The 16,270-nt window shown below is 42.4% G+C and overlaps 1 protein-coding gene across 1 annotated transcript in view; it reads right to left on the bottom strand.

Annotated features, from left to right (window-relative positions):
- wnt4 (wingless-type MMTV integration site family, member 4) overlaps positions 1–15,980 on the bottom strand; it is a 44,547-nt gene extending 28,567 nt beyond the window's left edge. The window contains exons 1-2 of the mRNA XM_085966884.1: positions 15,323–15,980; positions 12,150–12,385 (exon numbers count right to left, since the gene is read on the bottom strand). Coding sequence (XP_085823010.1) covers positions 12,150–12,385; positions 15,323–15,399 — 313 coding nt within the window. The 5' untranslated portion in view covers positions 15,400–15,980. The remainder of the gene's footprint in view (positions 1–12,149; positions 12,386–15,322) is intronic.
- Between the last annotated feature and the right edge of the window lie 290 nt (positions 15,981–16,270).

The raw sequence follows: 16,270 nt of genomic DNA, 5'->3' as shown, positions 1-16,270 counted from the left end.
CGCCCCCCGCCCCTGCCAACTGGTCTGAGACCATTACCTGTAGCATAACTAACCCCTAAAATAAAGCCAACTACTCTCTCTGACTGAGCATTAACTGATGGGCCAACAAAGATCATTACTGTTTTAGATCATGTTACTTTAATGGCTGGTGGGCAGGAATGTGAAGCTGATTAAGCCATGAGATGATAGCCGAGAATGAGGCAGTCCCATGCTGGTATAGAGAACAGTAATCTTATTAAAGCAAAACTGAGGTTTCTTATTACCAAATTTAAGACTGTGTGTTTCTGCTCTGAGCATTGCAAATAGATTAATTTTAATCCTCATATTACCTCTCCGAACGATGCTAAGGCTTGCTGGGGTATAGCTCAAAGAGCATCTTCTGCCCTGTGGCACCTCACCCATGTGACCATTAGCCTGGAAAGTGACTGTTGGTAGAGTATTATATCTTGTGGGCATCAGAGCCATGACCAGCCCTGTCCTCATCCGATATCCGCATATACATATCCCACCAGGGCCCACTGAAAAGTGACGAGGAGTGCGAATCCTGGTTGATTTTCTTCTCCCTAAGAAGCCAATTGTAGCAGTCGTACCACCATCAGATCTGAGATCAGCTTACTCAATACAGACCAAGATCAGGAGGGCAGAGTTTCTAACGTCTAAGCTGTTGGGGAGCTTCATGTTGGGGGGGGGGGGGGGGTGGTTCAAGTAGGGATCTTAGACTTTCATAATGTGGGGCCCCTTTAACAGTGTTTCATTTTAAAATTGTGTTCTACAAATTGAGACTACCTAACAGGAATTAGCGGCAATTGGCAGCACCAATTGGATTGCTCCATTTTAATTAAGTATCTGCTAACACACAACAGTATTATTTGTTTCAAGAGGGAATTTCACTTTTATTAAAGGTGCTCCCTCACTCAGTCAATGCTAAAGTGAATTTTTACCATACTAATAAACTCCTCATTTACAAATAAAACGACTTCCTGTTAGTAAGCGTTGTACCAGACAGCTGACATATATATACCAATGCTATTAATAATAGTAATGTATTATAGGAATATGATGTGATTTTCCCTTACACTGATGGAGTGTACTCCTCTTCAATGAGCAATTCATCCCGTTGTCATCAACACTTTTCTCCAATTTTCTCCTCTTGTCTCCCTTCCTCTCCTGAAGTTACTGACTGTGGGAATACTGTTTCATGGGCGCTGGCAGCCCTTTACCTTGCTTAAGTGGTCATTCTTCAATCATGAGCGTAGCCATTTAGTATCAGCTGGCCATTTAACTGTGGAGGACATCTTAGCATAGCCCAATTCTGTTAACCCAATGTCCACTTTTCAGCCTGGGCCACTGGTTAATGATCAGGAGCAGGTACTCTGGCTCGTTCTTTCCCTTCTCTAGCCCTAGGACAGTGAGGCCAATTGCAGGGTCACAACTGCTGCAATAGACAGTGCCTTTATGAGAAACTGCACTCACTTGGGCTGCACTTGGTCCTTTGTGCTCTGTTGCAGCTGTTCCCTACTGCATTAACTTGAGCTATATTTACTTTACTGTGATGCCACTGACAGCAGGCCCAACTTCAACAGAAAAGCAGTAACGTAAAGATGTCTCTGCTGCCTCTGAAAGTTCTGGGCCCCGCCAAAACAAGTGGTGTCATCTCTGGAGGCAACAGTGCCCCAGTGGCGACACAGACTTGGCTATCAGAGGCGGAAGCAACAATGCTTTCTGGCCATTCACTGGCTGAACACCCTAGCCTGCCTGTAAAGGCCAGCAAAGCAGTTTGCCATCTCTGGCCTGTCTAGACCTCCCCTGGTCCCTGGAGAAGGTACAACAGCCAGAAAGGAAGTTAATAACTGCAGTTTTTCAGCTTTTCTTTCTGGCTGTGTGAAATCCAACCCACGGTATAAATGTATGGATTTCTGCAACAGTGGGACTTATGAGACACTATTGCAGAAAGATCTTAAGGACCTCAGCCATACCAAAGATACATTTTAATCCTTTTTTTAGGATTTGCTTTTTTTTTCAATTAGCGCAAAGTGAAATGTTAATTTAGGTAATTTTTATTTAAAAGCTGCACTTACTGAGTTGTAGTTAACTTTTTCTTAATGACTTATTATTGTGAATTTTTGTCCTTGTCTAGGTGAGAGACATTAATGCTTGGCAGTGGAACACTCTTCCATTTCAGGCACTCAGTGTCAACATCATGAATCTCAGGTCAGTTAGATGCGGAATAAAGATGCATCTACTCTGCCCCAAAAACATACTTCCACCCCAACCTCAAAGGAGCAACCAGTGTGATATTTTTCCATATCCAGCACCCACCCTAATGCTTCTATGAGTAAGATTAACAAATCAGACCCAAAAGTGCTGTCTTGGGCACTGTGGGTCTATGCCCACTTGGAACTGGAAGTGAAACTGAAGAAACTCATTTTACGTGACTGACAGTCAGCAGACGGAGAATACATTCATCCCATCTGTCTGGGCTAGATTCAAACCCATAGGAGTGAAAACCAATGATTAATCCACTGCACCACCCAGTCCCTTGTGGGTAACACTTAAAAATATTTTTCCAACAATGGGTATAAATTTGAAGTGCACATATAAAAAGTGCACTGAATACACAAAAATTGTTCTTTTTTGTGTTTACAATTATAGCTTGCAAAGCGCCACTTACAGTGGCTGGATTGTGATAGTGAATAAGGAAGTGTTAAAGAGACCCACTTATACAACTAATTAACAGGTCAGCATTTGGAAATATGATCTACTGCTTAAGTGTGTACTGTGAATGTGGATTACAGCACAATTTGCTTCTATGACCATTATTATTCAGTTAGATATGAATAAGAGGCCCCGATGGTTCAGCTGGTAAATGCACCGCCAAGTGCAGAACAGACCGGCGTGTCCCATGTTTGATGTCCAGTCTGCACTGAGTTCACTGAACTGAGCTGGGACGACTACAGGAGTGCCACAAAAGATCAGCCAGGGTTCCCATTTAGGACTGTTATACAGTGAGTCCTGTAAAAATCATTGGACTTTGGGGGAAGAGGTGGGGTGCTCAGCAGTGATGCCCCCCATTGTTCAACAGCTTGCTGACACTCACTGGTACCATGGATCCATACCCCAGCATAAGAAAATAAATTATATCCCACTCTGAGTCAGCCACCTAAGATGAGAAGAAGAAAGAATTGAAGGGGGTAAAAGAAACGATTAAAGGAGGCCAGTCCAACATGCTCCACCAGAATAGCAGGGCATGAAAGAGTGTGCATTTGGATAAGTTCCTCAAGTTGGCAAGGGTGCAATGGGATTTGGCAAGGGTGCAGTGGGATGCTGCAAGAGTGGAAGTAAGGATCTAGCTTACAAGTGGGGAGGAGGGGATATCCAGGGTTAATCAATCTAGGTTGTGATCATACATCTTACAGTGCTTTGTAAATGGCTACCTAAAAGCCAAGTTGCAAAAAACAAACATTTCATTTTATACCTCTTGCAAGATTTGTGCATATGCAATTGCTACAAAGGTGCATTCCTGATCTTTCCATCTGACTGCACACCTTTCCTAATCTGAAGGAAAGATCCATAAAAAAATGCTCTGCTAACCTATATAGAAGGGTATAAAGTTGACCCCCACCTACAGCGAAAATAAACTGATGGACCCAACATCAAGCAGAGCAGAGAGGCAGCCATTTACTTTTGCTCATGTGTGGCATTTGCTCCTGGAGGCAGGGAATGAAGCCAACTCCTGAGGAGTTGGTCTCTGCCTCATTTATATTTCTCTGAATGGTATCTAGGCGGCATCATTTTAAGATGATCAACAAAAGAATGAAGGGAGGGGTTAGGTGAAATTTTTTACGCAGACATGGAATATTCTGCAGCGGTGAAATCAGAATCAATAACAGCTTTTAAAAGGAAAATGGATAAATATTTGATGAAGAAAAATTTTAATTTGGGGATGGGACTAATGGGAAGCTCTTTCAGAGAGCCAGCACAGGCATGATGAGTCGAATACCCTCTTCGGTGTTGTGAAATTCTATGATTCTATGAACGCTGTAATATAACTGGCTTACAAAATGTTTGTTAAACTGGTTGCTTTTATCAGGAGATTGTGAGATTCGGGTAACATGATATAGGACCCAATGGTTTTATCGCTGATTTTGTGATACAGGATCTGAAAGGATACAGTAACACACAATAAGTTCTATAATTGTACAATATTTAAAAACAAATTGTGTGGGAGAAAGAGGTTTACCTTTTTTTTCTATCATTCAAAATATAAATGAAATCATTGGTAGGTTTAATGGAGGATTCTGATTGGTGAGAAGCCACAGTAAACATAGTTTAATTCAGAGTCTGAACCACCCAGAGTCCTACATTTGAGTCACTGTTGTTATGAGAGAACTACAAACAGCAATGGAAAATAAATATAAACATTTTATCAAAAGAAATGTGAGCACCCCAATTGAATGGCAATAATGAACTCAAAAGGTGCATACTTATCTTGGTTTGGCATACCAGGGTCTGCCTGCTGCCAAAATGGCCCATGCTGTGCTGAAACACAGGATAAACCCACCCCTTTCCCTTCATTGTTGCTTTAACATTGGACAGCAGTGTTGTCACTTGGATTTCAGTGAAGTGTTACAGTGGGCGTGTGAAATTTTTGTGTTATGTCCACTTGAACTGTGAAAAACACAGATTTTTTCTGTCCAAACTTGGCGGGTTGTCTCACCAAGGTGGTAACAGGACTGTCAATAATAGTGAATGTGGTAATTTGAGGTGATTAATTAAGAGTATCACACATTAAAGTGGATTGCCTGGAGTGCAAGCTTTGGTACCCATAAAATAAATAAACAGCGAGTTGTTATGATCTGGAACACACTGCCTGAAAGGGCGGTGGATGCAGATTCAATAGTAACTCTCAAAAGGGAATTGGATATAGACTTGAAAAGGAAACATATGCAGGGCTATGAGGAAAGAGCAGGGGAGTGGGACTAATTGGATGGCTCTTTCAAAGAGCCGGCACAGGCAAGATGGGCTGAATGGCCTTCTTCTGTGTTGTATGATTCTATAATTCATTGATATGTGACCTGTCCCCATTGACTTGATGGGCAAATCAACCACCCAGTGTGGTACGGAACCATGCAGATCAGGAACGTCAGTCTTCAGTTTAGGAATAGGGACTAAAATTGATCTCAGCATCCCTTAGAGGGGGCGAAAAATCAGCCAGGATTACTGCTTCTGGTGGCTATCGATAGATTTTCGTTAGGTAAGGGTATCAAGGAATATGGAGCTAAGGTGGGTAAATGGAGTTAAGGCACAGATCAGCCATGATCTGATTGAATGGTGGAGCAGGCTCAAGGGGCTGAATAGCCGACTCCTGTTCCTATGTTCCTAGTGACCACCCTGGGAAATGCGTGTTTGATGGTGACAAATTTGGTTATTGTTTCTGTGGCCAAACAGCCTGTTGACGTAGAGAGTGCAACATGCAGGAGAGAGCAGAGCATATCTGGCACTGTGGAACCACACCCTAGGAACTGTCAAAGCCTTCAGGTGAAGAGGGGAGAAAAAGTGATAGATATTCTGTTTTCTTTTAATACTGGGGAAATTAAATGCACAGAAAACCATTTCCCCAAATGTATTGGCATCATGTACAAAACATTAACGGCAATCGAAGTTACATCTGGTCGGAATTCGTTTAGTGAAAATTAGTGTTCAGTATTGATAGATTTTGTACAATTGTCATGCATCTATCAACCTCCAACAGGACGCCATTAACTACATGTAACCCAACTCTGCACATAACTCGCTGACAAGTGAGCCAAGTCCCTGAGTACAGGGGCTGAACCAGCGGCTCCTGTCCCTGTATTTGCGTCAAGATTGTTTTTAAAAATGATGTCTGTGACTGCCTGAGCTAAATTCGCGTTTTAAAATAATGTAAAACCATTTAACCTCATCGGGGAAAGGGGAGGGAGATGGAAGGAAGCTCCCGAAAACACGCTGGGATGGCGTTGTTGAACTGCGATGTCATTCCTGATGCTTCGTCCGTCAGACCTTATCTTGCAGGGTTAAGTAGTGACAGTGGAGGTCGCTCTAATCCACGGAATCCCACTCGCATCAACACACTTCCAACATCTGCTTCTAACTCACTGTTATTCACCAGCGACACAGTGCAGTCCCATTAAAAAGCTCCATTACACTGGCTGACTTACAGAGGTTCCAATTCAACCGATCAAAATTGACAAGGGCAAGATAAAGGGTAAAAGGGACCGTTTGTCTCATGTCATCACAGAAATCCCACAGTGCAGATAGAGGCCATTTCGGCCCATCGAGCCTGCACCGACACATATCCCACCCGATCCCTGTAACCCCTACACCAACACATATCCCACCCTATCCTCGTAACCACACATATTTAATCCTCCTAACACTAAGGGTCAATTTATCATAGCCAATCAACCTAACCCACACATTTTTGGACTGTGGGAGGAAACCGGAGCACCCAGAGGAAACCCACGCAAACACGGGGAGAATGTGCAAACTCCACACAGACAGTCACGCGAGGCTGGATTCGAACCCGGGTCCCTGGTGCTGTGAGGCAACAGTGCTAACCACTATGCCACCGTGCTGTCTTCTGAGCTTAAAGTGCTGAAAGAGTGTCGAGCCTTGTTTAATACTAAATTAATGTTTAGGTCATTTCTGGGCTTGTTTTGCCTGTTCTGATGCCAGACTTTGCTCAGTTTAAACCTGCAACAATGGTCACTCAAACCCCCTTAATCCAGTTTTGAGTTTTGAAAAAGGGTTCACCCGAAACGTCGACTCTAATTTCTCTCCACGGATGTTGCCTGGCCTGCTGAGTTTTCCCAGCATTTTCTGTTGTTATTCCCCTTAATCCAGGGTTAGCTCTGGATTGGGCTCTATAAATTGAAGCTCCGACTGGCCCCCTCCCTACAATGTCTTCCCTGCCTAGAAGGCGCAGACTCCTGTTACAGTTGCACGAGCAAAGCCTTCTGCCTGGGACCTCATCCGAGTGCCCATTCTTCATGTGAAGCCTAGCTTTGCCGGCTGGTGTTATTTTAACATCAGCCTGTATTAAAATAACACCAATGGGGAAAATCCCGGTTTTGAGTGTCGGCAGGCCATTTGAGCATTGGGACATCACAGCTGAGCTCAATCCACATTCATGCCCATACAGTTCCAATAGGAGCCACTGGATAATGGTCGGTAATGATGTTTTCCCTCTTTCCTTGCCCATTTATGCCAAGGATCATTTATGCCCTGTTCTTGGGACTAGGGACAGGGTCACTGGCTAAGGCTTGGAAGCTAAGCAGAGCCAGGCCTGGTTAGTACCTGGAGGGGTGACCATCAGGGGTAAGACCAGGGTGCAGAAGGTCACGGAAGGAGCCCTGGGAGGGGCGGCTGGTGAGCAGGCCCGGGTGTTGGGCTGAAGATTGTCGGATAGGAGGAATGGTGGAAATGGAATGGCGGCGCGCACAGACGCAGTGGCTTTACTTCTCCCAGGACGGTGCTATTTACGTTTAATGTTAATGTTATTTGTACTGGACTCATGGGAGCTTGCAAGATCACATTTTGTTGTACAATGACAATAAAGTTGAATTATTATTAACACTCCAAGGCTGGATTTGACTTTGCTACTTTTTCATCAATGCAAAGTGGTTTGGGGGGTACATTAATCTCCAAGGCCATCTCGCATCAATTTGAGCCCTCAAAATAAAAGTTCAGCCCTACTTCTGACATCAGCTGACATAGCAGAGACTGTGGATGGAACCTGTGACCATCCTGGTCTCTATGACTCAGTCAGATCATCGAATCATAGAATCCTACAGCACAGAAGGAGGCCATTCAGTCCATCGAGTCTGTGCCGGCTCTTTCGAAGTGCAATCCAGTTAGCCCCGCTCTTTCGCCATATCCCTGTAATATTTTCTCCTACAAGTATTTATCCAATTCTCTTTTAAAGGCTACTATTGAATCTGTATCCATCACCTTATCAGGCAGTGCATTCAGTGTTTTTAAATGGAGTCATTTTGTGAAGGAATCTTGAACTCTTTCATAGCGTCTTTATATAGCTGGGTTGGATGCCAGTTGAGCTGTGAGAGCAGACAGTACTGGCAAATTGTAGTTCGGCACATGTACACTTAAATACATGAGCAGAGCTCTGCCCACTAGTGTCCGGAGCTGCTGAAATGTTCTGTGTTAGTAAAAAACAGACTGTCCTAAATTACAAATTGTGCTAGTGTTAAAAATGTAAAGATGGTTCAGCAGACTAGCTGGATCATTTAAAATTTGAAATGGGCTTACACCGCTTGTGGTTATACTGAAGGTTGTGCAAAGTCCAGGTGGTGTGAAACTATCTCCTCAAGATGGCCTCACACTGCTTGTCAAAATTCAAATTACCCTGATATAGAGACTTCAAAGCACAGTTAAGTTGTGCTACATAAAGAACTGTGTTGCATCAATGCAGGAACTTGCCTATAATACCTTGAAAGCAATAAAAATCTGAATAAAGGTCATAAGTACAAATTGCTGACAGTGAAATTTTAACTTTCATATTTAAAATTCTGCGTGGTGTGTGTGTGGGCGTAAGTAGCATTATCCCTGGGGCTGATTCCGCACATTTCTGCTCAAGCTAAGCCCTTTGTCAGCCTTGAATTTAATGTAAAATAACCTATACCTCATTGCAGTCCCGAGAGTTCAATGTTAAATTTCTTAAATATGTTCCATGCATGATTTCCATGATGCAATGTCCAATATCTAAATATGCTGTTTGTTTACTTACATATATCTATGTATATCTCTATCTCTGCTGATCTGGTTAGCCTACTCAAAACCCAGGTTTCTATTGTAAATCCAATTATAGTGTTACTCCAATATGTTATACTTTCCCAACCATCTCTTTTGATTTCTACAATTTCCTCACAACCAAGTCTATCTTTGCAATTTTTTATGTTCTAATTTACTTGGAATGCTTTGAAGTTCTTATTGAACATCTGTCCCTGATTTACCTGTACTAGCTTGGTAACTCTATGAAGTCTTTCCTTTTATTAATATCAATTTAATTCTGGATTGTAATCCTTCTTTTACTTATAACTGATCTTGATCTCCAGTGTCATGATCTCATAATCAATATTTGACCTATATTATGCAGTCCTGTCACAAAATGACTGCTTTATGTGTGACTGTCCCGACGTTACTGTGTGTGGCTGCCCTGGAATTATTGTCACTGCTCTGTGACTGCTCTGTGTGTGACAACAACAACTTGCATTTATATAGTGCCTTTACCGTAGGAAAATGTCCCAAAGCACTTCACAGGAACATAATAAGACAAAAATTGACACTGAGCCGAAGAAAGAGATATTAAGACAGGTGAATAAACAGGTGACTAAAACCTTATTCACATTTAAAGAGGATCTTAAAGGAGGAGAAAGAGGTGGAGAGATGGAGAAGTTTAGGAAGGGAATTCCAGAGCTTAGGGCCTAGATGGTTGACGGCACATCTGCCAATGGTGGGGCAAAAGGAGTGGGGGGTGCACAAGTCTAGAGTTGGAGGAATGTCGAGTTCTTGGGATGGTTATAGGGCTGCAGGAGGTTAAAGAAATAGGGAACGGCGAGGCCATGGAGGAATTTTAAAATTGAGGCATTGATGGACTGGGAACCAATGTAGGTCAGTGAGCACAGGGGTGAACAGGACGTGGTGCAAGTTAGAACACAGACAGCAGAGTTGTGGATGAGCTCAAGTTTATGGAGGGTGGAAGATAACATATGTATGGATGAGGGATTCAGCTGAGCTGCAGATAAGCTGCAGCAGAGTTAGAGACAGGCAGTGTTACGGAGGTGGAAGTAGCTGATCTTTGAAACGAAACGGTCTTTTTTGTGACTTTCCCAAGAATATTATCACTGCTGTATGTAACTGTCCTGGGATTCCTGTCGTTGCACTGTGTATGACAGTCCTGGGATTCCTGTTCCTACTCTGTATGTGACTGTTTTGGGATTACCATAGCGGTCCAGATATCGGGGTCATTGATCCATCTGTGATACCACTGGGTTTACTGTGTGCTCTGTGTGTGTGTTATCCCTCGTACTATGCCCTCTATTTGTACATCTCAGCTGCATTGATCCTATTTGCCAACACGTGAAATACTATGGATAAAAATCAACACTGAGAAATCTGAAATAAAAACAGAAGATGCTGGAAACGCACAGCAGATGGGTCAGGATTTGAAATAAAAAGACGGGGGCAGAACTTTCAAGATTAGCGGGGGCGGGGGTGGGTAAAACAGGAAGTAGCGGATTGGCCACACTAGTTATGCACCCCACCAATATTCCTTTCCATTGGCTTCAATAGAAATTAAAATGGTGCGGGGTATATAACAGATGGCCGATCCGTTATCATCTGTTTTCCACCCCCAATGGAAGTTGAACGAACTGCCCAGCAGTCCTGTCTTATTTCTTGATTACTGATACGTGATATTTTTTATGATAGTGTTAGTAGCCATGCCATTATCAGTGATCTTAATTATTTTTCTTCTCCCCCGCTCTCCTGAATTTGGTGACTCTTTGGGCCTGGAAGCCCTCTGATATTTCCATGTTGGCCATTATTGATGTGTGAGCTCTAACAATCAGCAGGCCCTTTCACCACAAAAGGCATCCCTTCCGGGTCCAATCCTGCCTCACCTAATGTCCACAGTGTACAGCGGCGGTTGCTGGATAGCCATGAGCAGTGAAGAGTGACCAATTATCTCCCCCTTAACCGATGGGTGCTGGCGGTGACCTGGGATCAAACCTTAGGTCTTCCTCATCTGTAGGGCTCAACTATTCACTGGATATACTCACTGAGCCATCAGGGAAGCTCTTTAATTGGCGTTATCCTGAGATTATGATCAGTGCCTCATCCTTCCCAGTATTACTGTCATTTCTATTCCGCATCTGTGTATCACTGGATTACGGTCCTTGTCTGACATTGCTATTCCTGATCGACATTTCACCTCATGATTGCTAGCACTGATCTACACTTCCTAGTTCTAGATTATAAAAATAAACTCACTCTCGGTTTCACTATTGGTTATCTAGAGCTTTCACTGATATATTTCTGCTTTATCTCTGGACTGCCATTGGTTTGTATTCTATTTTTGGTTGTTTTTTATTCAGGTGAAGGGCAGAAGCCCACAGTGCAAGAGGTTGAAAAGAATAGGGGAGAAGACAAGATATCTCAAGGAGCAGTGATTCCAAGCTTGAATTTTAAACTCCACATCTGACCCATTGCCCACTGTGGGAGGAAGGGAAGACTGAGCGAGGTAAAGAGCTCCACAGTTTTGAAGTCTTGGGAAAGAATGAGTTCGAGTAGGAGATAGTGTAACGAATCATGATTTCAACACAGTGAAGAGGGCAACACATTTGCAGTTTAGGAGCAACAAGGGGAGAAAGCCAAGGAAGTGTTGATAAATTACAGAGAGACGAGACCTATCACTGTGGTTTATCTTTTATTGGTTTTCCAATAATTAATTTCTCTTTCTGGAGATAGAGGGGCACAGAGTATCCCGATACTCCCTCTGTTCTATCCCGGGATTGCGGTCACAGTATGTGCAACCATTCTCTCAGTCTATGCATCAAAGTCTTTAATTTATGAGAAATCATTACTCCTGGTCTCAGTATCTTGTGTGTTCAATCCTTGGATTATTATTCCTGACCTGTGCATATTAAATCCCACGATTACAATGATAGATGTATGCCTTTCTTGTGTAAGAATTACTAACTCTTTTAAATGCAGGTTCTTTTCTTTCTTACCTTTGTCTTGTGTCCCCTTATCCTATAACTATCCTTCAATTCTCCTACCACATTCCTGGATTACATGACAATATAAGATTTTTTAGAAACAGGAAAAGGTCATAAAGGACAGAAAGTCCCCTTTTGATAGATCAATTCTATCAATCTCCCTTCTCATCACATTTCCCAAGCTCTCTCTCCAGAAAGACATTCAACTGTTTCTTGGCCCCAATACAATTTAATTTAGCCTCCTCTGTCACTGTTTTAATTGTGTATTGTCACCGATCCTTACACTATTCCTGATTCATGTCCTGGATTTGTTGTCTCTGATCTATGTACCTTGTGTGCTGTAACCCGGCATTATCGGCCTCGGTCTCTGTGTACCTTGTGTGACCACTTTGCCGAATACAGGCAGTGTGTCGACAGTGGAGCAGTTCCAGCGGCGGTTTCTGAACTGATGCTGACACTCTTCTATCGCCAGCTCCGCTCCTCTCCGCACCGAGTCCATCACCTCCACATTCCGCTTGCAGATCTGGATCTGTCGGTTTATCAAACCCTTCAACCTCTCGCACGTTTCCTCATCCTGAATGCTGGCGATCGACGACAGCTTGGCCAGATACCTGTTAAAACAGACAGAAAAGGCAACGGGTTAGCAGAAGCAAACATAACGCAGGGGATCCACCAGTGTAAAAACAATAGGGGATGCAGCAGTTTAAAATAACTGCAGGTCTCATCACAGTGTAACAATGTAGATCTGCCATATTTCAAAACGGGGAATCTACCAGAGTATGAAATAGGGGATCCACCTCAGTGTAAAACAGAATTATTACAGTCCAATCCAGATATCATAGCTTCAGAACCCAAAAGACATTCCCTGGGCCAGTGCCAACAATGTCTTAACTGTCTGTTTTGTCTGGAGCCTTTCTTGATGTTTAGCATTTTACACTCAAAATGTTTGTAATCACAGAAGTCAAAACTCGGCGGAGATTCTAACCAAAAGAACGAAAGTTGTTTGTAAATTCCAACTTTCCAAATTCGCTCCTTAACTTCAGTAAAATTTGAGTCGAAGAATCTGAGCGGGTTTCAGATTAACTCATGACAACTGTTAAAAAGAGGAGTCCCGGAGAATGAAGGCAAATCAAACAGATACTTCCCCGTATTCGACAACCAGTTACACTGCGAACTCTGGTCTTCTGCACATATTTTCCAATACTATTTGTAGTATTTTATGGGCAGATTTTTTTTTGATAAGAGGGGTACTTTATCTCGGTGATGAGCAGTTTAAAAAAAAATTTCAGCCCTGCACCTTTTCCCTTCAGGGTATTTGCAACGGATGCAGAAAAGATTGTGCGTATGTTTGGGGGAGGGGTGTACGAACAATTACGTTTTAATTTTTTTGGGGGGGGAGAGAATAATTATTTACTATTTGAATTCTTGAAAAAAAACCTAGAAAATGGATTGCGAGAATTGTGTAAGTCAAATATTGTGTTACGTATCGTATATATTTCGCACAGTTCTAAAACATGAAATGTTATCGGTTAGAGGACTGTTTTTTCTGCATTAATATATATATAATTGAACAATCCTAAGGTTCCAGTTGCTCTGTCGATAAATATCTAGATTTGAAAACAATTTCTTAAAGTAATCTACAGAAAAGAGAGATATTTTTCAGCCCGAAAATTTATAATAATAACGGGGAAAAACTACTTAACTAAAACAGAGATAAAGTCATCTCATCCTCGCTGTGTATTTGTAGTTTTTGGGGGAATTATCGGACTAATTTTCACATTGAACAAAGGACCTGCGGTGAATTATGGACACCCAGTACTTGCCTTGCGGTTAATGAGTTTTCTTTCCATATACCAGCATGAAGCCTGCCAGGTCAGTCAGTATAGTTTTGGTTAATGGTAACAATGCAGATTCCTGTAAACCAGAACACTCCGGGTTTCACAGATTTCTCAAATTCTAAACGTTTTTGGAAATAAACACACTTCTTTATCTAAAAGGTTCAAAGTTGCAACAACTAAAAAAAAAATCACTTTTGTAATTAAAGGGTTAAGGGTATCTGGATTTTCCTTTCTGCAGTTTGGTACACTTTTATTTAACCTTTTAAAATCCTCCCGCCCCCTCGAATAACTTGATCACAGAAGAGGCTGCCCTGCCTACCCTTCTTTTTGGGTAGGGTCGCCCACAGTAAATACAAAATCAGACTGGCGAGGTATCTGTTGTTTGGGCGGTTCGCAGTCAGCACTATGACAGTGTACCAGACTGTTGTTGTGCAAAGCTGACCTTCAACTCCCCCAAACAGCTCCCCCTCCTCCGATTTGACCAGTATCGTTTGGAAAACAACTAACTTCTTTAATCAGACATGGGAAATAGACAGTTCCACCTCTCTCACACTATCTGTTTCACTCGTTCTCACATTTTCTCTCTCGCGGATACAGGACGAAATATATCTGTTTCCCAACGATAGAGAAGGGCAGAACAACAGTATTTAATTCCGTCGCTCTATAAATCACATGAAATACTAATTGTGTAGAAGCAACATCCCACTCCCTTAGAATTACTTGTGTTTTTTTATTACCACATGCTAGTAGTTTAAATACGCGCGATAATTATTGATATAAGCAATTTTTAAAAACAATTTTAAATCAATCCCTTACAGCCATCTCTGTTATACACGGGGTTGGTTATAAACATTTTTTTGTTGTTGAAAAGGGTCTATATTAGAGAATCACTGACATTTCAAACAGACTGGACCTCATTGCAATACAGGGAGAGGCTATATCCCAGGTACCATCATGCTATTATTATTCTATTATATCAACATTTTATTCACGACTGACATATTTTGACTCGTTTCTTTCTTAAAAATAAAATTATTGGAATAAAGCCGCCTCCGGGGAAACCCACAATTTAAATAACACGCCTGTCATCTGCCGGTACCTTCACTCACTGTATGAATGAAAAATGAGGATTAATTGAAAGCACGTATCTGCTGAAGTCGAGAACAGGTCTGCACAAGTCTATTTTTCTCTCTCACTCTCTCTCGGATCACCCCGCCTAACTAATCAAAAATTAATGAATTGAAAGAAATAAATAAGAATGACACCCAGCATCCCCGAGGGGCATAGATTGTTGGCTGAGAGATGTTTTTAAAAAAAACTTTCAAATGTTATAAATATAAATGTAACTTCACGATGTTATCAGTAAAATTATATAACCAGGATCATTTTAAATTGCCAAATACGTTTAGGGTGGTACTGTTTTATTGGGATTTTTTTTCAGAGCCTGAATGACAACAGGGTTGGGAGTCAAGGGTTAGAAAACACTCGTCCAGATGAATCTGAAGGTCTTTATTTAAAAAAAAAAATCACCAAAACACAACAGAGAAACAAAATGTGATTCTTTTTGAAAGAGCACGAAACTTGACCCCCTCCCCACCTCACCTCATGCATGCTGTCTGTTGCACCATCTCGCCTTCAGATGAGAGAATTAAAACCTTTTTTTTTGCAATAATAATATAAATAGCATAAGTCGTAATTATCAACACTTACAGCCAGTTACTAGCATTTGCCGAAAACAGAGCCAAGATCAGGACGAGAAGCGACCGCAGGAAGCAGACCGGAGTCATCACGAAGAAACTTCAGCAACCTAAAATCCAGGCAGAAATATTTGTTCCCTTAATTGCAGATGATTTTTTGAAATAAGTGTTTCAGATGTTTTCCCTCATATAAAATCACATAAAGTGCAACAAGTCTTTTTAGTTTTCCAAGTTGTTTGTTACAGGTTAAAAAAAAAATCTTCGCCCTCAGAAAGATCCACTCAATTTCTTAAAAAGTTATAATCAAGGATGTCGCCAATATATCTAAATATATACGGACGGAGAGATCGCCTTTAAGTGCTGCTTGAGTGTGGTTATAAGTGATTTCTGGTGAAATGGCACAAGCTTTCCACGGTCGAGGGGATGTGAGGTGGGTTTTAGCGGAGGTTCGGTGAAGCTCTCGCCGGGTCCAAGCGAGCTCTGGTTGGAGTTAGAGAGGCAGGAGGTAGCGCTGCGAATCCCGGTGCGGTGTCGAAGGGCTTGTATCCGTGGGATGTTGCGCCTCGGCTGGGTGAGCAGGAGAATGCGAAGAACCGAGCCGAGCCCCGCTCGGATCCCTGATCGGGCACAGAGCCCCCCCGGGGGCGGGCTCGGCAGCACAGGGTTGGACCGGCCACCGCGTCAATCAGCCCCACAGGCTGCTTCCATTCGCCGCTGTGTGTGGTTTATAGAGGCGCTGATGAGTCACTGATACACTGACAGGAGCACCATCTGACAGCAAATACACTGGGAGATCTGCAGAGAAAAGCACTGAAGCAACCGGTAGAGGGAGAGAAGTAAAAGAGAATGACGGTCACTAGATTTTCTCACCCTTTCAGAGCAGGCGTTTCTCCTTTTGAAACTTTTTATAAAAAACCGACCAAGTCTTATCAAAACGAATTGTTCCTACCCCCACCCCCAC

The sequence above is a fragment of the Somniosus microcephalus genome, chromosome 25 (assembly GCF_052327205.1).
Source record: "Somniosus microcephalus isolate GS21.2 chromosome 25, FLI_Smic_1.0, whole genome shotgun sequence".
Lineage (NCBI taxonomy): Eukaryota > Metazoa > Chordata > Chondrichthyes > Squaliformes > Somniosidae > Somniosus > Somniosus microcephalus.
This window is presented reverse-complemented; position numbering and strand designations above follow the sequence as displayed.